General features: G+C 45.0%; 1 protein-coding gene across 1 annotated transcript in view; it reads right to left on the bottom strand.

The window, feature by feature from the left end:
• The window catches only part of CADPS (calcium dependent secretion activator), a 435,301-nt gene that overhangs the window by 38,564 nt on the left and 372,481 nt on the right, over positions 1-24,256 (bottom strand). The window contains exons 27-28 of the mRNA XM_045290125.1: positions 10,911-10,943; positions 1,275-1,382 (exon numbers count right to left, since the gene is read on the bottom strand). Coding sequence (XP_045146060.1) covers positions 1,275-1,382; positions 10,911-10,943 — 141 coding nt within the window. The remainder of the gene's footprint in view (positions 1-1,274; positions 1,383-10,910; positions 10,944-24,256) is intronic.

Here is a 24,256-nt window from a genome sequence, read left to right as displayed (position 1 = left end):
GAGAGAGAGAGAGAGAGAGAGAGAGAGAGAGAGAATGGGTGGGAATTAAAAAGTAAGAAGGTGATGCAGAAGAGAGGGGCATCCAGCACAGAAAGGGGATGATTGGAAGGGAAACAAAACAAACCCGGGGGAGGGGCCTTTTCAACACACAAGGAAAGCCAATGAGCTGGAAGACAGCAGAGAAAAGTCAGACGCGGCAGAATCCCAAAGCGATGCCAACAACGAGCTCAGTTAGCTACAGCACAACAACAACAAACTCGACGTAAATTGCAGAACACAATCTTAGAGAAAGTGTAGAAACACGATTCCATAGCAGATCAAAACATGAACGTTTGGGCTGGCAGTGAGAATAGGGAAACCTGGGCAGGGAGGGGCTCATGTTCCACAAGACGGAAAGTATGCTACAGTTAGAGCCACACGGAGACAAAGACGGCAGCTTCCATGCACTCGGGCCGGGTCGAAGCTGGCAAATTCGGTGAAAACCAGAAGCCACATACCTTGCTGGCTTAGGCAACTCTGTCTGCTTTGGCCTGAAAGAGGCAGGCCATTTGAGAACGAAGCAGATCCCTTTAATTAATTGGTTCATTCATTTTTGCCTCAGTGGCTGGCTTTGGCGGTGCCCATAGAGTCGGAGTGGCAATAAGATGGCCTGGGATGGATGGGCCCTCAGAAACGTACGTTCTTGGGACAGTTTCAATCTGGCTCTCACAGGTCCAAGCTCCTGCCTGCTGGGCACAGGCTCACCCTCTCGGATTTTCAAGAGGCTGGGTGCGCAGAGGCAGTGTGAGTTTGAAGCAACTCCAGCATTGGTGTTAGCACAACTCAGGGCTCAGGGTTGTAACAACGCATGCCATTGACTTTCTTCTCTGCCCGCCACAGCTGGGTTCTGAGAAGTACCACTGCCAGGAGAGGGAGTGGACCGGCACCCTAAGGAGGGGCCAGATGGCCAGGAGCAGAACCATGACCAGAAAGGGTCTTTGCCAGCTAGAGAGAGCTGCCTCGCAAGCCCTGTGCACGCTGGGGCCCGCCGGCGGCAGCATGTTGCACACTGTCCTACATATCACACAGATAGGGACCAAGACACTGCCACACCAGTGTAGGTTCAGAACAGACACACGACAGAGAAGAGCCTAAGGCAGAGGGAGAGGAAAGGATTTTGTCTGAATGGGGACCGATCCGTTTTCTCAAAATGTGACTTATCCTCCTGTCTCTTATTTTGCCACATTTTGGAGGGTCTCTTCCTTGGTCTTCAAGGAGGAGAAGGCATTACTTACATCAAATAACCTTTCTATATACATCTCCTCATTGACCTTATCACGCAGGACATCCTGAGAGTGGCGGACAAAAGTCACGTAGGCATCGGCCACATCCATCCCGGGTTTCTGCAAAGAAACAAGAAAACGTGAACGTTGGATTTCAGACAGGGAGGCTCTCTTCACTTTCCATGCATCTTTACTCTCTCCTCTCACCCCACGTGACCCACCCCGCCAGGTCTTGGTGGATGACGTTTGCAGTCATGGTACACCTACCCACAGCCTACCCTTGAGAGGGATTGATGGTGGAACTTCCTGATCTTCCCAGAAATCAAGCCTGCCTAAGAAGGTAGTCAGAATTGTAGGGCCTGACCTATATAACATCTATATATATCTATACTTTTTTCTGTTATCATTATATTGGTAGAAAGATCCAGTTGATAAATCTCCACCGGATCCCTCAGAGATCCCAGCTTTGCTTCAGATTGAGACCCCAATGAACCCACTCACGAGCCCACCTCCTGCTCATTGTGACCCTGCATGACAGAGCAGAACGCAGCTTAGGCTTCTGAGGCCATAAGTCTTGAAGGCAGTAGACAGTCTCATCTTTCTCCTGTGGAGCATGGGGTGGGTTTGAACCACAGACTCTGAGGAGAACAGTCAATGCTTAACTCAAAAGCACCACCAGGGTTCCTTCTCCAATTAATGAAAAAGAAAACATGCTGCTTTCCACCACCCATAACATAATGGAGACCGCCTTTCCCAGTCCTCCTTTAAAAATAATTTGAGAGAGTGCTACGTAAAAAGCACTACATTTCAATCTATACCCCTTCTACCCCCAACCTCCCCTTCCCACCTGCCTGCCACCACACACGGTGGAAAGAAGACCATTAAATCCAAGTACATACTGAAGATCTGCTTATCTGTTTACTTAGGAGAGGCATGTGTCTTGTCTTCCCAGGCAAAGATGGATAACAAGAGGGCCAAAAATACTTGATATTGAAGTAAATTAGATTTTATTTAAAGGTAAGCAGGTGGTTCATCCAGGAGTTAGAAAACTATTGTAAGAGATTTTTTTTTTTAAAGGAAGAAACTCAGAATGCACACTGCTTGAGATGTCGCAATCAAAGTTATCTCCAAAGAAACCTATTAAAATACTGTAATATGGGTCATCAGGAGAGCTGCCAGAATCCCCTTAAATTTCCACAGTCGATATGTATGTTTGCTAATAACTAAAAAGATGAGTTTTCATTACTGTGATTTACCTTAGATCACAAAGTATCATTTTTCTACAAGACGTGACTGTCAGGCACTGCAAATTGAAGTTAGTTAACACTTCTGTGTAATTTCCAGGGTGAAAATGAGGAAGGTTTGGAAACAGTAGGCTGTATTTTTTTCCCCCCTGATACAAAGCAAACAATTATCAAGCAAAGGGCCAATGCTTGGCCCCTGGGATGCTAGCAACATTTCTTAACACCTGCTAAAACAATGACAAGGTATTAATTTGAAAAACAATGAGGACAACCCAAAGCCACAGTAGTCAAATGTTAGCCTTTCAAGCAATTTTCAGCGAATGGATTGAGCGGGCTCCATGATGGTCCTATAATTGTTGCAGTTTTCTGATACAAAACAGGAGCGCTTCTCCAGTGAGCGGTGAGAGCTATCAGTTTTAAACTGGCACCTCTCTGCTTCCCTCCCTTTGGGAGCCACACATCAAAGTCCGTTCTCAGGAGAGGTGGGGACCCCTGCCTGGGGAAACTTGAGAAACACAGTATTATTATTGTTTCCATTTCTTCCCTGGTGATGCGTGTGGCAGATAGGGACTTTTCCTGGGTACTCGCTGCCATCTTAGAGCTAAGATCCAAAGCTGACTTTACCAAACCTATCAGTACACCCCCCACCCCCCCATTGATAAAGGTGGTGCCTTCCCCACCCCCCTTTTCTCACTTAGGTTTAGTATCTGCTGAAAGGTACATTTCATTGAACATTTTAGAACTTTTCTTTAAAAAAAAAAAATCAGTATGGTTTTTCACCCAGGTAGTTAACACATTCCATGGTTCTCTATCTTTCGGCTCAAATTTTCCACTCATCAATAGTTCACATTTTATTTTATCTGCTCCCCCACCCTCCAAGTACAATGTCATCCCTGTGAACATGAGCACAAGGGTTGGGTTTTATCTGTGTTCTCCTACAGTGTCCCCAGCACACAGTAAACTCGCAAAAACAAACTCACTGCCATGACTTGATTCTGACTCAGTGACCCTGGAGGACAGTACTCTGAAGCCCCTGTGGGCTTCTGAGACTTTTACATCTTAAAAACACACAAATAAAATCCCAAATCCCAAACAAAAACAGCCACACTCATTGTCACCAAGTCAATTCCAACTCACAGCACTCCTACAGGACAGGGTAGAGTTAACTACCCCTGTGGGTTTCTGAGACTAATTCTCCATAGGAGTAGAAAACCTTATCTTACTCCTGTCGAGGAGCTGGTGGTTTTGAACTGCTGACCTTGCGGTTAGCAGTTCAATGTATAAGCCACTATGCCGACAGGCCTCTTTGGCATCTAGTAGGTTCTCAGTAATGAATGGATCCAGGGGCAAATGAGTGAATGCCCACTTCCTACCTCCATTTTTAAGCTCTTTGGTCAGACTGCTTGGAATTTCCTCTGGATCTCCTATAAATGGCAATTTTGTGCAAATCATTCAAACTTCTTTGGCCCTAATTAAAACACCAAACTCACTGCTATCAAGTTCATTCCAACTCAGAGTGACCCTACGTGACGGGGCAGAGCTGTCCCTGTGGTTTTCCATGGCTATAACTCTTTACTGGAGTAGAAAGCCTCTCCTAGTGGCTGACGGTTTTGAACTGCTGACCTGGTGGTATTCATTATGTCACAAGGTCTCCCTGGGCCTTAGTTACTTCTCTGTACAATGGGATCAACACCTGCTTCCCTACTGCCCTTCAAGCATTTTCCTGATGACTTATTAAAATACTCATAATGCATGAGGTAAAGAAACAACACTACACAAGTGGGCTACTGTGATATTCTACTCACAACATTATGCTACTCCACAGTCTTGCCTACTTTAAAGCCAAGTGGAGCCCTGGTGGCTTAGAGGTTATACATTAGGCTGCACACTGCAAGGTTAGCAGTTCAAAATAACCAGCCATCCTGTGGTAGAGAGACAGGACTTTCTATTCTTATGAGGTGTTCCAGTCTCAGAAACTCACTGGGGCAGTCCTAGAGGGTCGCTATGAGTTGGCATCACCTTGATGGCACTGAGAGTTTTTAGAACCAAGAAGAGGGATCAACGTGAAAATAAAACCAACAGTCTCTGCACTAAAACAGGCGAAGCGGTCTCATTACAGTTCTCCAGGTCCTCCTCACAGCATCTCTGGAAAAGGAGCTGGGTACGCATTCAATCCCTACATCTGCCTGCCACTTTGCAGTCCTGTGGCGGCTATGTTGCTTCAGTATTGCAAATACGAGTAGGGTAATCCACGGTGGACACGATTCAGTGGAGCATCCAGACTAGGAGAGTCTAGGAGGAAAGGCCTGGTGAATGACTCCCAAGCCTTAGCAGATGAAAACCCTGTGGTCTGATGCAGTGCTATAAGATGAGTCCCCTAGGTGCAAGTTCTATACAATGGCTACCATAATGGCTCAAACTTGCCAATGATCACGAAGGTGGCATTTCATTCTGTTGTTTATGAGGTTGCTGTGAGCGAGCCTAAGCTGGCTGAACTCAATGAAGAAGAAGAACAACAACATACCAAATTGTGAAGGTGGCTTCCCAGGAATAGAGGGGAAAAGAGTTAGATGAAACAGATGTGCGGCAAGAGAGAACTGTCACTTCTCCTAATCCCCTGAGTGTAAGGAGTAGGGGGCAGACTGCCAAACGGTAACAGCAGACACACCGACTCACCAACTGCTCAAGTGCAGGACTGGCAAGTGCAAGGGCAGCTGCCTCGGACCTCTAGGGGCCCTCAGGGAAAACAGCCCACTGGGCAGCCACTGGGGAAAGAGGTAGTCTTGGCAATGACCCTGAGTCATCGAGATGGTACTCAATTCAATTATGGTCAGTCCCCTTTTTAAATAAAGGGCCCGGAGAGTGGGAGTACATGCATAAGCATCTCCAGGCATGACCGAGGCAATCTGTACATGGTGTTTCCCTTTGCCACAAGCACCTTGAGGGAACGAGTCACTGGGGTTGGGGCTCAGGATGGTAGTCTCATGGGGCTCGGAGGTCAGTTAGCCCGACATAGGTCACAATGACATTGCTCTATAGCCTACTTTGGTGAGTAGCAACTGGGGTCTCAGACGCTCCTTTGTTGAGTGGAAAATGGATTTGCTCTGTAAACCTTCACTCAATTCACAATAAAAAGTTAGAAAAATAGATAAAGAGTCCTGGTAGAGGAGTGGTTAAGTACCCCTACCCACCAGTTGTCCCAAGGAGAAAGAGGTGGCCATCTCCTTTCATGAAGATCACTCACTGCCATCGAGTCGATTCCGACTCACAGTGACCCTACAGGACAGAGAGAATGGGTCTATAGGGTTTTGGAGGGTCAGCTGGTGGCTCACACTGCTGAACTTCTGGTTCACAGCCCACATGTAACTCGCTACATCGCCAGGGTTCTTGCCTTAGAAATCCTATGGGGAAGTTTTACTCTGTCCTGTCGGGCTGCTCTCTTGACATGATGGCAATCACCTATTTAATAAGGCATGGCTGACGCAGCCTTCCATTCAGGGGCCCGTGCTTGATTCCTGACAAATGCCCCTCAGGCACAGCCACCCACCCATGGTCCATCATGGCTTGTGTGTTGCTTAGATGTCGCACAAGTTTCAGTGGAGCATCCAGGTGAAGAAGGATGCGGAAGGAAGGCCTGGCACTCCACTGTCAAAAACAGCCATTGACAATCTTATGGATCACAATGGTCTGATCCATGACCACCATGGGACACGACACAGGACCAGGGAGTCAGCATTTCAAGTCCTTGGGTATAGAGAGTCACTAGGAATTAGAGATCCACTCGATGGCAGTTAACAATTCTGTTTTCAAGAGACAGGGGAGGATGTCTAATGACTTCTAAGTAGATTTCCAACCAAAATGGTTCAAATAAAGACTATTTACAAACAAGGTAGCTTATGCTTAGTTGGAAAATACGCTTGACTAAATAATTGATGTGATTAGATAAACTAGACATTGTAGCACGTTGCTACTTACACGCAGTAGAACCTTTTAGGTGGTGGTGCTTCATATCTCATTACTTCCTAATATCTCATTACTCATTGCTTAATATCTCATCGCTTCCTAATATCTCAGTACTCATTGCTTAATATCTCATCGCTTCCTTATTTTACATGGGACAGGCTGAGAGACTAGGACACAGATTTTAGGAAATACAGTAAATGTAAAACAGATACATCCATGTTGGTGTGGTTAACTCCATCTATGCGTGAAAAGGATAATTTATGAGTTAGCCATTCTATGGTTTAGGGGAAAAGGGGATATTTTAATCTAGCTTACCCCTATCAGGACAATTCTTAATTTGAGAAAAACAAACTCAAATTTTCAGTATCCTAAGCAAGCCCTAATTAGGGATGTAAATCTGCTACAGATACTGTGGGGGTCAAAGACCACAGCTAAGACAAAGAGAGATGCTGTGGGGACTCGGCAGTGTTTTGAATGGCTGGTAACAGTGCTTCTCTCTGTTAGTGTGGATAATTAAAAGACAAATCTCTAAGGTAACTAACTACTCGTCCCCACACGGAACTAAACCAACAAATTGTGTGCCCCCAAACCTCACAGACCAACACACACAAACCCAGAGTCTTCAAAGCCAGAAACAACTCTAGAAATGATTTTATCCAATGCTTCCTAATCCTGCCTGCAAAATGAGAAAGACGTGGGTGCCCTAAGAAAAGACCCATGCCTGGGCCCCATCCCCAGAGGTTCTGTTTTGTCTGGCAAGTTGCCTGGGCATTAATAGTTGGTCAAGCTTCCCTGAAGCTTCTCATAGGCAGCCAAGGTTAAAAATAAAAAAAAATCATTGATTTAGTTCATTGGTCCCCAAACTTAATTATGTATCAAAATCACATGGAGAGATTTTTAGAGAGAAATTGCCAAGTTCCACCCCCAAAAGCTGAATCAGATTCTCTGGAGGCAAGAGGCTGGGAATTGTCACTTAAAAGTCAAAATTGAAACCAAACCAAGAGAAGCAAAACAACAAAAAAACCAAGCCTCGCCAAGTATTACTGGTGTGTGTTTCGGATTGGGGAGCGCTGATTTAGTCAATAGTAGTGGTGGGCTGGTCAACTGGCTGTCCAAAACAAAACAACAAAACAAACCCTAGTTTGCTGTGATGCCAATTCCCATGGTGTCAATACTCCCATCATGGCTGATTTCAAGCTACCGTGGTGGCCTCACCGCAGGTGGAGTTGGAAAGAGATCCATGCACACAGCAGGTCTTAAAAGCCAGGGCTAGCAGACAACAGCTCACCACCCGGAAGACAGCTTGACAGTCAAACCACTATACATTCACCCCCCTGCTCAGTCACCAGGTGACAATGGGCGTGGTGATTTACTGCTCTGTGCTCCAATGTCCTCAGCTGCAAATAGGAGGATAATGACACCCCCTTCTAGGGCTGTTTTGAGAAGCAAGATATTACTATTATTATTTACTGTCACACATTCAATTGTGTGCCCCCCCCAAAAAATATGGATGGTAAATCTGAACCCCCGTACCTGTGGTTATGATCCTGTTTTGGAATGGCTTTTCTTTGGCATGATAATGAGACAGTAGTACTGCAAAGTGTGGTTAAGTCGATCTCTTTTGAGATAATGACAGACTGAATAAACAAGTGAGCCAATAGAGATGGGGGACGTGAGATTACAATATGCCAGGAGGTCATCTAGGAGCAGAAGCTCAAAAAGAGACAAAGAGCTTCCTCCAGAGTGGACAGAGAACAAGTCTTCCACTAGGGCCCATGCCCAGAATGGGAACTTCTAGTCTCTGAAACTGTGAAAAAATACACTTGTTTGTTAATGCCATCCACCTGTGGCATTTCTAGTATAGTAGCACTCGGTAACTGAGACCATCTGTAATCAGTGCACACATAGGCTATGCTATGTATTTACTATAATAAAGTCGTCCATTTACTGAAACATTTATTACACACTACTATTATCATTATTAGTATAAACTTATCTTTAAGTCAACTTATTTCTAAAGCTTAGCTTTGTCCTAAGCTGTACTGATTGGCGCAATAATGGATTTGATGTGCCAGCTATATCTTCTTTTCTCATTTACTCTAAACTCACTGTCACTGAGTCAAACCGGACTCACGGTGATCCTACAGGACAACGTAAAAAGGCCCTCCAGGGTTTAACTCTTACTGGAGTTGAAAGCCTTCTCTCTTCCCCTTGGAGGGGAAGGTGGTTTGCAGCTGCTGACTTACTGTGGTTAACAGCTGAGTGCATAACCACTGCCCCACCGGGGCCTCCTCTATTCTTTCCTCTGCCATCTAGTCGCCTCTGACGCATGGTGACCCTTTAGGGCAGTTGCCCTTGTGGTCTTCCAAGACTAACTTTACAGGAGTAGAAAGCCTCATCTTTCTCCCAAGGGGTGGCTGGTGGGTTCGAACTGCCAGCCTTGCAGTTAGCAGTCCAATGCATAACCACTCTGCCACCAGGGCTCCAGTGCCTCTCTAGAGGGAGGAGTAAACAACGGCAACATAATTACTGTCAAGTCAACTCCTGGTGGTCCCCGTGGGTGTCCGAGTAGAGAACTTTGCTCCGCAGGGTTTTCAATGGCTGCCGTTTTGTTTCCAGAATCAGAGAGCCAGGCTTTCTTCCAAAGTACCTCTAGGTGGAATGCAACTCCAACCTTTCAACCACCCAGAGGTCATTAACATCTTGCAACTCTAACCTTGCAGCTGAGGTCATTAACTGCTTGCACCACACCCACAGGGTGGAAACACTGCTGGTTTTCCCTTTTGCGTCTTTAAAACCTAGGAAGGCTACCTAGCAGAGTCAGTCCATAAACGCTAGACGAGGGCTGATCAGGGCCCTTTCACGTTGATACAGAGTCTGAATCATGAGGATGAACCACATTTAACAGAAGAGTTTTGATTTTTGGGGTAGATTGCAAGGCCTCTCTTCAGAGGCACCTCGGGGTGGACGAAACATCAACCGTTCAACTAGCAGCTGTGGAGGAAAACTGCTTACACCACTCAGGGAATCCACAGCATTGGGCTGGGAGGTGAGAATGTCAATTGAAGTCACTGTTGACAACCAGTGCTGGTGAGAAACTGCTATCAGCAAATGCACCCTCCATGCCTGGTCAACCAAAGTGGGGGGCACCTCACCACCACTGTGATTGCCACCACCACACGCTCATCTAATGGTGCAGTCTACTGAGTGCCTGGTCCATCTGCCCAGCACCTTCCCTCCCCCACTAGTTAGGTATCAGACTTTCCATTTTACAGATGAGGAAGAAGCCCCAGATTTTGAGTACTTTGTTCCCTATGAACTGAAAGTTCATGCTTTGGGGGCTTGGGAATGTAAACGACTTCGCTTCTCTGCTCACAGTAGCTCTTTCCATGCTCCACTATCAGGACCATCTCTGGGAAGGAGCCCTAGGACCCTTGACGAGAAGCATTATATAAATTCAAAGCATAATTATTGATTGCACATTCTTTCATTAAACAAACAAAATATATGCTAATGCCAAGTTCACTCCAATTTTCCATTTTGTCTTCCTTTGAGAAATAAGCCAATAAACCATTACACACTTAGCTTCCTGGGGAAATGAATTTAAATGTTAATATAAATCCTTTCAGAAGAAAAATAACAAATTTCAACAAATAAGTATTTGAACAAGGAGAGTACTTAACCACGTTCAGAATGAGAAACGTTCAGTACAGACCCTTGGTAGCTGTTGAGATAAGCTCTCTAAATTTAATATTTTATAATAGACTCATACCTCTTTTGTTAGAAATGGAGAAACAGAATCTTTTCTTTTCCCCTTTATTGCAATATATTTAAATCTCTCCAATTTTATTTTGCTAATAGGCCGGGCAAAGTCGGTCTATAAATGTATCCTGACTTATCACAGGTAATCCCACACTCTACCATTCATGTGTAGTACTTAACCTCAATTTAAATGTAAATTTTGGGCAACTTCAAGTGCTTTATCTGTGAACTTTGAGTGCTCTCTTCATTAATGAGGCCTGTGCTAATTATAAGCAGTTTTCATAAGGTTCCCTTAAAAACAATCGTAGAATTGACTCCAAAATGAACAAATTCAGAATTTGTTTTTTAAACAAAAAACCACAGAGCCCCCCTTGTGCAAACGTCTAGCTCACAACTCTACTCCCAAGGCATAGATACAGGAGGGGAGGCATGCAAGATGGTAAGAGAATGAAATGTACCGGGAAAACCAAAGGAAAGGGAAGGGACTGGTTTACGACAGGCCTTCTTTTCTGGAGCAAACAAACCCCGTTCTTGCTTAAGTGAAAGGTCTCTACGAAGCACTCCTGTCTCTCTTCCTCCTAATGGCCCAAGTCTCAGGGAGATACTCTTTAACATCAACGAATAAAAGGAGTGCTATCCAAATTCTGATGAAAGAAAAGAACAATTTCCAGATACTCACAGGTACATCCACATATTTGGAAGCTGCCTTCACCTATGGGGGAAAAAGGAGAGGATAGAAGTGAGGCTGGTGTTTATGTTTGCTTGTTCACAGCTCGATGCTGTCTCACCACCACCGTTAAAACAATATGCTGGCACGCGGGGCTGACCGGGAAAACACAAAAAGGTACGGAAAAATAAAATCTGCTTGCTATTTTATTTCCAGCCACAGCCACTGCTGCTACGGAGGCAGAGTGTGTGTGAGAGAGGGGGAGGGAGAGAGAGTTAGAGGCGCCAGGGGGAGGGGAGGGAGGGAGAGACTGTATAGTTTGACTGGTTTGGACTCCCCAGTGCATGTGGGGAGCTTTGCGCCCCTCCTTCCTTTTAAAAAGAATGAAAAGTGGTTCTAGCTAAGCCTAAAGTGATTCACACCTGCGCCAGAAAGCCACTAAAGCCACCATCACCTTGTGTCCCTTGGATTGCTGTGTAGTTTGGCGGCAGATTTATCCTAAAGCAGTGGTCTTCAAACTTCCTAATGCCGCGACCCTTTCATACAGTTCCTCATGTTGTGGTGACCCCCCCAACCATAAAGTTATTTTCATTGCTACTTCATCGCTATCATTTGCTACTGTTATGAATCCGGCGACCCCTGTGAAAAGGTCCTTTGACCCCCAAAGGGGTCACGACCCACAGGCTGAGAACCTCTGTCCTAAAGGCATCCCTCAGTTCTCAGTTTGGATGGACTCCCTCCAAGAGTAGGAGCTGCGGTGGGTGGGCTGCCTCGCCCTGGAAGGGCTGGATGTCTGGAGGTGGGGGTGCGGAAGGGGCAGGCCCTGGAACATTTTAGAACAGTTGCAAGGCTTCCGTTATGTCTTCTGGTTTGGGATACTGAAAATCTCAAAAGGGCAGGTACACGCAGTGGTTATAAAACTTGTTTTCTGTTTCTGGAGAGGGTGTGTGGTAGAATGTAGTGTTTGAAAGCATGGGATTTGGCCTTAGACCTGGATTCGAATCTCCTCTCTAAGCTGTGTGACCTTGGGCAAGTGACTTCATCTCTCTGAGCCTCAGTTGGCTCATCTTCCATATGGGGATACATACTTAGAGTACTCAACCTATAGTACTTCCAGGTTGATATTTGGGGTGAGCGCACAGGAAATTCTAGGACATAGGGATAAAGAGCTAATATTATTAGTTGAGGATGTGAAGGCGATCTGGCTTAGACATTATTTTCCAGATTTTATTTGGCTGACCTGGCTGGTTAGGTGGGAGTCCCCTTCCCCCCTCACTAGTCCATGTGCATCCCCCCTGAAGGTGTGAACCCGGGTGAAGAGGTCGATCTTCCCTGATAGGAGGGCCGTCCTTCAGTCCAGCGTGAATGAGTAGCTGCGTTCCTTGCCAGAACCTCCAAACAAGCTCTCAAGATGACTAATTCATAAGCAAATCTGGGTGAGCTCTGGGGTCTTGGAGGCTTAAAGGCAAACAAGCAGCCATCTAGTTGAGAAGCACCAAAGCCCACATGGAAGCACACCAAACTGTCTGACCACGAGGTGTAGAAGGGATCAGTTATCAGACATCAAAGAACTGAAAATCGTATCAGTGGGTGCCCACTTTACTGACACAACCACTGAAGACAAACGTGTGCATAAGCAAATGTGGTGAAGAGAGCTAATGGTGCCTGGTTATCAAAAGATATAGCGTCTGGTGTCTTAAAGGCTTGAAGATAAACAAGCGGCCATCTAGCTGAGAAGCATCAAAGCCCATATGGAAGAAGCACACCAGTCTGACTGACTGCGAGGTGCAGAAGGGACGTTATCAGACATTAAAGAACTAAAAATCAGATCAGTGGGTGCCCACCTTCCTGATACGATCACTGAAGACAAAGGTGTGCATAAGCAAAGGTGGTGAAGAAAGCTGATGGTGCCAGGCTATCAAAAGATATAGCGTCTGGAGTCTTAAAGGCTTGAAGACAAACAAGCGGCCAACTGGCTCAGAAGCAACAAAGCCCACATGGAAGAAGCACACCAGCCTGTGTGACCATGAGCTGTCGAAGGGATCAGGTACCAAGCATCCAAGAACAAAAAAATCATATCATTGTGAAGGTGGGTGAGTGCAGAGTGGAGACTCAAACCCCTCGAGGGGCAACTGAACACCCCCTTCCTGAGAGGTTGTGTCGAGGAGACGAACCAATCAGGGTGCAGGGTAGCAACGATGAAACATATAACTTTCCTCTAGTTCTTTAACACTTCCCCCCACCACTATCATGATCCCAATTCTACTTTACAAATCTGGCTGGACCGGAGGATGTACATTGGTACAGATAGCAAATGGAAACACAGGGAATCCAGTATAGATGACTCCTTCAGGATCAGTGGTGAGAGGGGCAATGCCCATTGGGTGAAGGGAATGTGGGGTAGAAAGAGGGAACCAATTACAAGAATCTAAGTATTGCCTCCTCCCTGGGGGGATGGACAGCAGAGAAGAGGGCGGAGGGAAACATCAGACAGGGTAACATGACAAAACTAATAGTTTATGAATTATGAAGGGTTCATGAGGGAGGGGGGAATGGAGAGGGAGGTGGAAAATGAGCAACTGATATTAGGGGCTAGAGTGGGAAGCAAATGTTTTGAGAATGATGAGGGCCACAAATGTGCATATGTGCTCGACACAATGGATGTATGTATGGATTGTGATGAGAATTGTATGAGCCCCCAATAAAATAATTTTAAAAAATTTTGTAAATCTTAATATGATTGAACAATTAAGTTGCATGATAGGTGGTGGGAGCGGGGGAGGGAAGGAAGCAAAAAGCAATTGTGGGAATTATTCCTAAACCAAAATATTCACATCAATAAACACTAGAAGGTATATTAGGAATATATATATACATGGAACACACTTCCAGATTACAAATAGCATAATTATCAATTTCTAATCAATAAGTTCCAGAAAATGAAATTCAAAGTCAGAAACTATTACAGAATGTTGATAAAAGATGACCAAATTGTATCTGAGAAGGCTATTAAACTCTAAAATATATTTTTTATTTATGAAAGACAAAAAACCCCACAAAATCCTCCTTTTACACTGATATTTATATGCTGTGTTTTATTTTGCAAAGCACATGGTGTACCAGCTCTCTTTTAGGGCACCCAGGGAAATGGGGATAGCATTTACCCATAAGAGAGTTAAAATCCAGAGCAGTTTAGGAATGGGCTCTGCCCATGGTCTAAGTCAGAAGATAGAGAAGTCAGGATTGGCCAGTGGGTTTTCTGAGCCTCAGTTTCTCCTTTGGATCCCTGATGTCCTCCACAATGGTAGGAAGAAAGTATAAGAAACTCAAGCTTTGCTGGTTAGAGGAGGGGCTGATCACAAAAGTCAAATCCTTCTCAAATAGAAATTGCCTCCTTTGCTCAGCGAGTTGATGCCTGGCAGTTGGTAGATTTTTTGCTACAGCTGAAATGATCAACCTTTAAACACGCCCACTCTCCATTTACCACTGACATGCAGTTCCAACCCGGAGAATGACACCAGCCAAATTCTGTTCCTTTCAAGGCAGTTTGGGAAGAAGAAGTAAGCTCAATGTCATGAGTGAAAGTCATCCACTCCCCTTCAGTTTGTTCGGCTTGTTCATCAATGACTCCCACTCACTCTCCATCCCGCAGCAACAGGAGCAAAGAGATCAGGGAGGTGGTGGCTCTCTGACTATTAAAACACTCACACAAATGTGTCCTTTTGGCTGTGGCTATTGGATCTTTGAAGGACATTGACAATGAGTCTGCAGGGAACCCTGGGAATGTGTTCCACAAAGAGAGTGAAAATGGAGGTGGTACTTTACTTGGGGGAAAAAAATGGCCTTCCTTCTCCCTTCTGACAGCTCTGTTAAAGTCCTAATCCTGTGAATGTGACTGTTTGAAAGCAGGGTTTGGGGGCATATTATCAGTTAGCTTAACATGAGGTCCTGGGCCACCATCCTAAGTGAGCAATATGCTTATAAAAGACAAAATGCACAGGGATGTATGGCAGAGGACTGATCCCATGGGATGCTTCAGCTTCAAGTCAAGGAGTCCCAGAGCTGTGAGAGCTGGGAGCAGGGCCTGGTACAGAGTCTCAGGAGGAGTCCACATGGCCAACACCCTGATCTCAGACTCTCGGCTGGCTGAACTCTGGTAAGGTAAGTTTCTGATATTTAAATCCATGCACTTAGTGACATTTCATTTTAGCAGTCCTAGGAAATGAATACAGAAAGGCCATGTACATGTGTACAAATGTGCTTAATATAATGGATGTTATAAGAGCTGTAAGAACCTTCCCAAAAATGATTTATTATTATTATTATTTTTAAAAAGAAAGGCCAGTGGGAAAGAAAACCACCATCTTTATGCAGTTAAGGAGCTTGCAGGCAAAAGGACTGAACCTATTTGCAGCAGTTCCACAGTACAGAACCAGGAAGACTTAGTTAAATGTCCGGGACCCAGAAGAAGGATCAGACAGCATCACAGTGACTGGCCGTCCCTGGCAGTAGAGACATCCTCACTGGAATGGCTCAAGCAGAGTCTATGTGGGGTGCTCTGAAAGTGATGTTTTTTCTATGGGAGAGGTACCACTAAGCTGCCTTCTGATCTCCGATCCTCGCCTTCCTGAGAAGTAGATGTGTTACAGGAGACGGGCTGAGATGGAGCCAAGTGAGCACATGGGCAAAACCCTGGCCAGAACTCCAGCCGAAGGTCAACCATGCTACCTTTAAGCATCACATTGATTTTAAGGGTTCCCATGCTTTTTGCTGGCTGTACTGGAGAGTGACAAATCCTCCCAACCCCACCAGGAATCTAGACTGATGGCTAAGGGCCAAGGGACCCAAACTTGCACCAGATACTGCCTCTGTATCAAAATAAGTAACAGGCTTCCCAAATTACACAAGGCTGCTTCCTAAATATATGTAGATGGCGCTTTGATGAATAAAATACAAATTTCTTAAAAACACCATCTATTTTATTTATTTTTTTCATAATGTAGGTAGGGATGATTTCCTTTTTTTAAACTTGAAGGAAATCCTTCCTAGAGAAGTGAGGATGAGTTTAAGACTGGGTAGGTTGGAAGTCTGGCTTTGGTGGTTTTTAATTTGGTTATCTTGAGCCGAGTTACTTAGCTTTTCTGAGCCTTCTCTGTAGGTTCAATAATAATGCTACTTACCATTATTAAGGAACATTATCGGGGACAATAATAATGGTATTTAAAGGGACAGCATGGGGATTGAATGAGAATCCATCTAGTGTTTAGAACAGCACTGGGCACACAGTGAATGTTCACTAAATGTTGGCCATTTTTGTCCTAAGGAGCCCTGGTGGTGCACTGGATAAATGCCCAGCTGCCAACCTAAAGGTCAGCGACTCAAACCCACCAGTTGCCCCACAGGAGAAAAATGTGGCAGGCTGCTTCCTTAAATATTACAGCCTTGGAACCCCTTGGGGTAGTTCTTCTCTGTTTTATATTGTAGCTATGAGTTGGTATAGCCTTAAATTCAACTAGTAAGTGGGTAAAATTCTTATCATGATTACTGGAAATATTGGCTTATTGATGTCGACAAAGCCAATATGCCCCATCCTGGTGGGAACAGTCCATTCCATGTCCCACTTCTAGTCCATGGGGCATTTATGACCACGAAAAGGATGCTGGCATTTCCCCAGGCTACCAGCAAGTATCTGAGCTGCCTCTCAGGCTGGCACTTTTTTTTTTTTTTTTAAACATTTTATTAGGGGCTCATACAACTGTTATCCCAATCCATACACACATCAATTGTGTAAAGCGTATTTGTACATCATTTCTCAAAACATTTTCTCTCCATTTAAACCCCCGACATTAGGTCCTCATTTTTTCCCCTCCCTCCCCGCTCCCCCCTCCCACATGAGCCCTTGATAGTTTATAAATGGGTATTTTGTCATATCTTGCCCTGTCCGACTTCTCCCTTCATCCACTTTTCGGTTGTCTGTCCCCCGGGAGGAGGTCACACACAGTTCCATGTAATCGGTTCCCTCTTCCCTACCCATTCTCCCTTTACCCTCCCTGTTTTGCCACTCACACCACTGGTCCTATAGGGCTCATCCATCCTGGGCCTCTCGGCACTGGAGAATTTGCCTCCAATACCTGGAGGCTGACTGCAAAGACTGTTATGCCCCTGCCTCAGGATGGCTCACATTAACTAACAGTACCCACGGAAGATCTCTAGGACTGAGCCATCTGCCCTGGGGTCAGGGACAAAGCAAAGGAGAGGGGTTTGCTCCAGACACCCAGCCTGATCTCCTTCTAAGCAGTGGCACAAATGCCCCAAAAGGAAAGGCAAGAACTGTGACTACAACCTGGTTTTATTTCCCAAGGTTCTCTGCATTTTTCATGCCCTCCTTTGGTGGGAGGGTCTCCCTTGGGTGGAATTATCCATGAGCCGCTCTGTAGAGTCAGCTCTGGGAAAGGAATGTGGGAAAACAGACACAAAGCTGCAAAAGTCGATGGAGATCAAGGTAGGAAGACAGGCCCTGGGCGAGCAACCTGTTCAGCATGTTTTATCGCCCCGGAAGCAAAGGAAACACACTAGGAGGAGGGCATTTGTTCTATTTGCTCTATGGTTTTCCCACCTCCCTTTCTGCAGATAATGTCTAAATGCACAGTCTCTCCACACATTCACAATGAGTCATGCTCATCTCACAACGAATGGCAATAAGCAACATCTCTTGAGTGCTTACTGCTTTCATGGCCCTGAACAGGATGACTGCACTTGTAAACGTACTGAGTCAACAACCTTTCGAGGGGGTCTGATCAATGGAAGAAATGATGGCTCAGGGAAATGAAGTCACTTGGCTTGAGTGTGTTGGCATATCAATGTATTATTGCCACGGTGACAATAAGTTGTAATGTTATGACTCTAACCAATAAGTAGCTTTTGACTTCCCATCCAGGAAGCTGCTTATTATCCAGGTTAACAAAACCGAACCTCCACCAAACCACATTTATTGACCAGTCATCTTTAAGATTAATTGTGTGTATTTGTATTTGTAGACATAACCTAAAAAGACTTCTCCTGGAAAAAATTGTCTGAGGGGTTTGAGTAATTGTCTGCGCTGCCTCTCGGGGGGCAGAAAGTCCATGACTGGGTTCTCGGGTCTGAGAGTCCCAGCTAATTACCTCGACCCTCCACCTGACTTCGTGTGTGTAGGCAGGCTTAATGGTTTCTCTATTGAACCCCTCCATTATTTTTCAGGTGCCCAAGGTAATCTTTTCATTGAACACACACCATTCCGGGATTTTCACAATGCTGATGACTAAGGGATTTTCTTCTGGCCGGTCCTAATAAGGGGACCTGAGTTAATCATTGTGTAACTTTGATAGGGAGCGCGGCGGGGGCTTAAACCACTTCTCTTGCTTCATTAGGAGAAAAAGCAACCCAGGTGCAGACCACGAGGACCTCAGGGGTTGATACCATTAAATCAATGCACAGACCAAGAAAACAACGAGGATTAGGCCCTTTTGGGAAACAGAAATCGGGTAGGTAAGACTCAAAGATGGAAGAAAAAGGACAAAAAAAGAAGTCAGAACAGATACTAATGCATGAATGGCTGCTGGGCTCTCCCCGTTCTCCCATTCTCTCTGGGCTCTCTTAAAGAAAAAGGACAAAAAAAGAAGTCACCCCCAGAAATGATTTCTTCTCTGCATGTGCTGACTCCATTCCACCGATTTGACTTCATTAAGGCTTGGGATTCATTTTTTCAGCCTTGGCTTCGAAACTGCCAACCACACCACTATCAAGTGGCTAGCAAAATTTACCTCAGCATGTGGTCTTTGGATTTGGGGCTGCAAAATAATAGTGATATTTTGCTCTGTCTCTACTTTCCTAACCCAGGCAATCTTAAGACCTCTGGATTATATATAGGTATATAAGTACACACACATATACATACAATCCAATATATATATAGAGTAAGAAGGCTTGAGCACAGTGGAAGGGTTGTATGTAAAAAATGTTACTGGATACCACCACTCATATTTTCACTTCTTAGTAGTTCAAGTTTATAATTTATCACCATCCTCAAAGCTAGCATGTACGCTATGAAGATTAAGTACTTTCCTCTTTCCTCATTGTCTACACTGCTAGGTATGCACAAGATGCTCAGTTAAAAAGATTGTTGAATGATACAACAAAGAGTATGATACTCTTTGTTTGGTATACAGGTTTCTTGAACTGAGTACAGGCTTCTAGCACTCTTGTGAAGTTGGCTTTAAAGCTGTAACCCCTGCTTCCATGATTATGAAGTTTATTAGGGAAGTTAACAGGTACAATTCAGGATCAGAAGTGTTCAGGATACAGTTCTTCAGGTCAAAATCACCTCTTCTCAGGTATGCCTGCAGGCAAGCCTCTCTGTGGTCTTTAGATTCTCTGCCACACATCCCCTTGGCTTCTGCCCTCCGTGGCAAGGTTACGGTCTTTTAAGACTGCCAATAAATGCCAACAGGGCACACCACTTAGCCATAAAGTGCAGCCTGCAGGTTCTCAGCTTCAGCACTCAGGTGAGCAACCCTGTCTTCCCAGATCGGGTGCCTGGAGGTATCCCAATCCACAAGTGAGCCTTCTGTCCAAAGGCTTTCGTAAAGCTACAACACTCTTACAGGAAGGCAAAGAAAATGCAAGTAGGCACAATTAACTCATTTCTTTTAAATCAGACAACAAAAGGGACTGGTATTTGTTGTATATCTAATAAGAGCTTGAAGTGTCTCTTGTTCCCATATACTGCAGGCAGTACATTGGAGGAGTAAGAGGCAGGGTCAAGAGTCAGCTGCCTTGGCTCACATCCAGTTTGGTCACCCACCAGCTGGAGGCCAAATGTCATCTCCCTAAGCACCAGCTTCCTCCTCTGAGCATAGGAATATAGTGACAACAACAGCAAGAACAAGACTTCTTCATAGGGGGGTGGTATGGATGATTGTGAGGTGACAGAAGCAGTGAAGTAAAATTCCCCAAGGCTACACAATGAGAAAGGGATACAGCATAATTCAAACCAAGGTCTGTTTGATTGCAAAGTTCTCCTAAGGTTCCCTTAGCGTTCTCTGCATTGGAATATAGTTCTGAATTGTGATTCTGAAGACACTGGCCACCTGTTGCGTGGCTCCCTGTGTGTGCATGCCAGAGTCCCTGGGTGGTGTGCGTGGTCAACATGCTCAGCTGATAACAAAAAGAGGTGAGAGTTTAAACCTACCCAGAGGAACCTCAGAAGAAAGGTCTAGCAACCTGCTTCTGGAAAAAAAATCACCGTAGCGAATGTGATGGAGCACAGTTTACTCCGACACTCAGGAGGTCAGCCACTTCCTCCCTGAGCGCTGCGGTCTGCTTTCTCACCCTGCCTTGTGTCAGGGTTGCGGCGTGTCTGCTTTGAACAAATAAATGTGGTAGAAGGGGTTCTATGCCATTCTGTGTCTGAGACTATTACACTCAAAGACCAGTCCCTAGAGAAGGACATCATGCTGGTAAAGTGGAGGGCCAGAGGACAAGAGGCAGGCCCTCCATAAGATGGGTTGACGCAGTGGCTGCAACAATGGGTGCAAACATGAGGACACGTTTCTGATGTTCTAAAAGCAACGTATCCTCCTACGGCTATTTCCCACCCTCTGACGGCCTAGATCTGGGTGAAGGTGCAGGGGCTCAGGAGCCACACAAACCTTGGTTTGACTCTCTTACTAGTTGTATGACCTTGAGAAGCCTCATCTGAAGAAGGAGGATAACGACAGGGACTTTTTCAGAGGGTATGCTTGTTTGTTTGGTTGTTTGGTTTTTGAGGTAGTTTTCGTGCAAAATGCTCAACACAGCAGGAGTTCAAAAACCACAAACCAATAGTTTTAGGGCTGGGGGCAGGGGTGCAAATGATGAATGCATATAGTGCCTAATCAAAAGGTTGGCAGTTCAGGACCACTCAGAGGCATCTTGGAAGACAAGTTTGGTGACCTGTTTCCAAAAATACTCAGCCATCGAAAACACAACATGTCTGAGGTCATGAGAAGTTGGCGTTGACTTGAGGGCTACTGGTTTAATTGTATTTTACTAGGGTTTAACTTACTCATAGTTAGTGCGAGTTGACGGTACCAAATCTACCCTTAGTATTTTCAGACTAGAATCCAAACTCAATCCTACCACCTCCAAGTCAGTTCTGACTCACAGCAACCCTTCAGGACAGAGTACAATTGCCCTTTGGGTTTCTGAGACTGTAAATCTGTATGTGAGCAGATAGCCTCATCTTTCTCCTGGGGAGAAGATGGTGAGTTTGAACTACTGACCTTATGGTTAGCAACCCAATGGGCAACTATGCTAATGGATCAAGTTTAGCCTGCTACCATTAAAAAACAAATGATTATTATTTATATTTTTATACTATTAAAAAGAAATATGTAAAGAATAGTATTTTCTAACATTTGAAAATTATAGAAAATGAATATTTCAAGATCAGCAATAAAGTTTCATTGGAAGACAGCCCCATCCATTGAGTGACTCTCTGTCTACGGCTGCTCTGGCACTACGCGGCAGAGTTGAGCAGTGGTAGCAGGGACCCCATGGCCCGCAAAGCCAAGTGTGCTTACTGCCGAGTGCTTTACACGGGTCTGTGGGGCTCTAGACTAGAACATGACTTTAGTGGGAGACAGTGGGGCGAGGAGTGGGTTATATCAGAAAACGTGAATTTTCTAATGTGAGTTAGCTTTCTTTAGGTCCCTAACATGTTGGCCGTACGTCCTTACTGATCATAATAGCTGAACGGGGCTGGTTGTTTTCTCCTCAGGTTGCTTCTAGATTATCAAGAAAAAAAGAAGCTTATACAAAGCAGGTTGTAGGGAGCAATGTGGCACAGGAAACACTTCCCACACCTTGAAAAGGGTATAAACACTCTGGTAGTGAAACAAACGGCCACAAATAGTCTCATAGTGGTAAGGGCTCTGGGAATGAGCCCTCAGGAAAAACTATACTAACAGGGAGAGGGAAAAATGAATGAGAGCCAAAGACCATTCACTCAGGTACCAGACAATACAGCAGAGTGTGCATGTCCTGGGCCATAGCCTTGACCATGATTGAAAAGGCAGCATGCCAAAAAGCACATGTGCTTGCTCCCTATGGTCTTGAGCTGGCCCACACACAACAGAACAAAGCACTGCCCCATCTTGTGCCACACCCCCAGGATAGGTTTTGGGTAGGATGGATCGTTTTGATCTAATAGGCCTTTCTTCCTCGTCTCTCTTCATTTGGAAGTGCCACCGCATCACACCACAGCAGCCTCCACGGAGCGATGGGTGGTGACTATGTATGGGCTGCGAGTTGACTCCGGGTCTCTTGCAAGGAAGGCAAGAATTCCATCTCTGTGCCACTATTGTCCCCACAATTCACATCATGGGGCATAACAAAAGGACATGGCAACCATTAGTGCATACTAGCTCCTACAGTGTGTAGACACGGCTAGAATTAGCAGGCTGGAGGGACAGTCTTTCCATGACTGGACAGCAAGCTTTTCTGAGTCTTGCAGCTGCCTGTCTCTTGCCTAAGGAGCCCTGGTGGTGTAGTAGGGTATGGGTTGAAGTGCTAACCACAAAGTCAGCAGTTCACATCCATGAATCCATTGCACTCCAAGAGAGAAAGATGAGGCTGTCTTCTCCTGTAAAGATGCACAGCCTTGGAAACTCAGAAGGGCACTTCTGTCCTCTAGGGTCATCATAAGCTGGAATGGGCTCGATGGCACTGGGTTTGGGTTTTGCTTAAACCTCCAGTTTTCAGGGTCTCTTTGCAGTAGAAATGAAATGTTCATACATCGAAGTGAATATAGATCCTGCAAGGCACACTGCTCAGGTCAATAACGTGGAAGAAACTGTGAGCACCTAATCTACCAGCCAATTGAAAGTGTCTGAGGGAGGACGGGGATCGCTCATTAAGGTCACAGGCAGTATAGAGACGTGGTTATGATCGGAGACTGGCGTTGCTTCATGGGCGATCGCATTTTAGCTCTCCTGCTTACTCAGTGGGTTACTTAGCCTTTCCATGTCTCAATTTCCCCAGCAGTAAAGTGGAGATACAAAAGGTCGGGGTTTTGAAGCCAGCAGCTGCTCTTCAGGAGAAAGATCTAGCAGTCTGCTTTAGTAGAGCTTAGGGGATGTGGACAGCTCTACTCTGTCCAAGAGGGTTGGAATTGAATGGAGTTGATGACAGTGAGTTGTTGTTTTTAATTAAAATTCGTTTCTCGATTACTCCTTATCGGGTTATTGTTATTAACCAGAACATAGTACCTAAAACTATGGCACAGTTAGTTTTTATAATAATTTTGGCTGGAAAGTCAGAACGTTCTGGGTAACTGGACTTAGATTTTCAGCTGGAACTGGCCTAAAGAGTCCGCCGACCGCATGTTATTTACATTTAAATGAAATGTAATGAAATACAATTAAAAATTCAATTTCCAAGGCAAACCAGCCACATTTCAAATGTTCAAGTACCACGTGTGGCGAGTGGACTCTTCAGATCTTTCCATTGCTGAAGGACGTTCTTTTGGGCTTGAAAGTCTCATAAATACTGGCGATGGCCTCGGTAGACGGTCAGAAGGAAGAGGCCTTCCTTTCCGTTCTCATTAGGACAGGGGATCGGTTGGAATTGGAAGCAGGGGGAAAATCAAAGGTTTGGCTATGATAGTCTCAGTGGGTGAAAGAAAAAAACACAGGGGAAGTGCATTATTTAAATTCATAAAGATATCAAAGGATGAACCACAATATTGATATAACTGTGTTAAGAGAAGGGAGGAGGCAAGGAAGATGGTGAAGTGAGCTACTGCTTTATCTATCACAATAGAGGGCTTATCTCGAAGGTTGGTAAATGAAGAAATATTAACTTAAGAATAGTACTTACAAGTATGATGGTAAAAACTAAGTAGTTTGAAAGGCTCTCTCCTCAGGTGAGGGATGGGGGTGGGAAGGGGCAGGGCAGAGAACTGCTGCTTTTTAAAAAAAGGCCATCATGAATATTTATATACTCTTTCATTTTTTGACTAGGTGCCTAAACTATATTGATTAAGACCTTGTTGACAGAAGGACAAAACTAGAATTGCTGAAACCCTGGTGGGGACTGAGCATGACAGTGGGACAGGAGGAAAGTCAAAGGAGGAAAGAGCTGGGAGGCAAAGGGCATTTATAGAGGTCTAGCTAAAGACATGTACATATGCAATTATATTTATATATGAGGATAGGGAAATAGATCTACGTGCATACATTTATAAGTTTAGTATTAAGGTAGCAGAAGGACATTGGGCCTCCACTCAAGTACTCCTTCAATGCAAGAATACTTTCTTCTATTAAATTGGCATTCTATGA

This window comes from Echinops telfairi, unplaced genomic scaffold (genome assembly GCF_000313985.2).
Source record: "Echinops telfairi isolate 266 unplaced genomic scaffold, ASM31398v2 ScPeMD7_31;HRSCAF=116, whole genome shotgun sequence".
Classification (NCBI taxonomy): Eukaryota; Metazoa; Chordata; class Mammalia; order Afrosoricida; family Tenrecidae; genus Echinops; species Echinops telfairi.
Note: the sequence above shows the minus strand (reverse complement) of the source record. Positions and strands in the feature narration are given on the sequence as shown.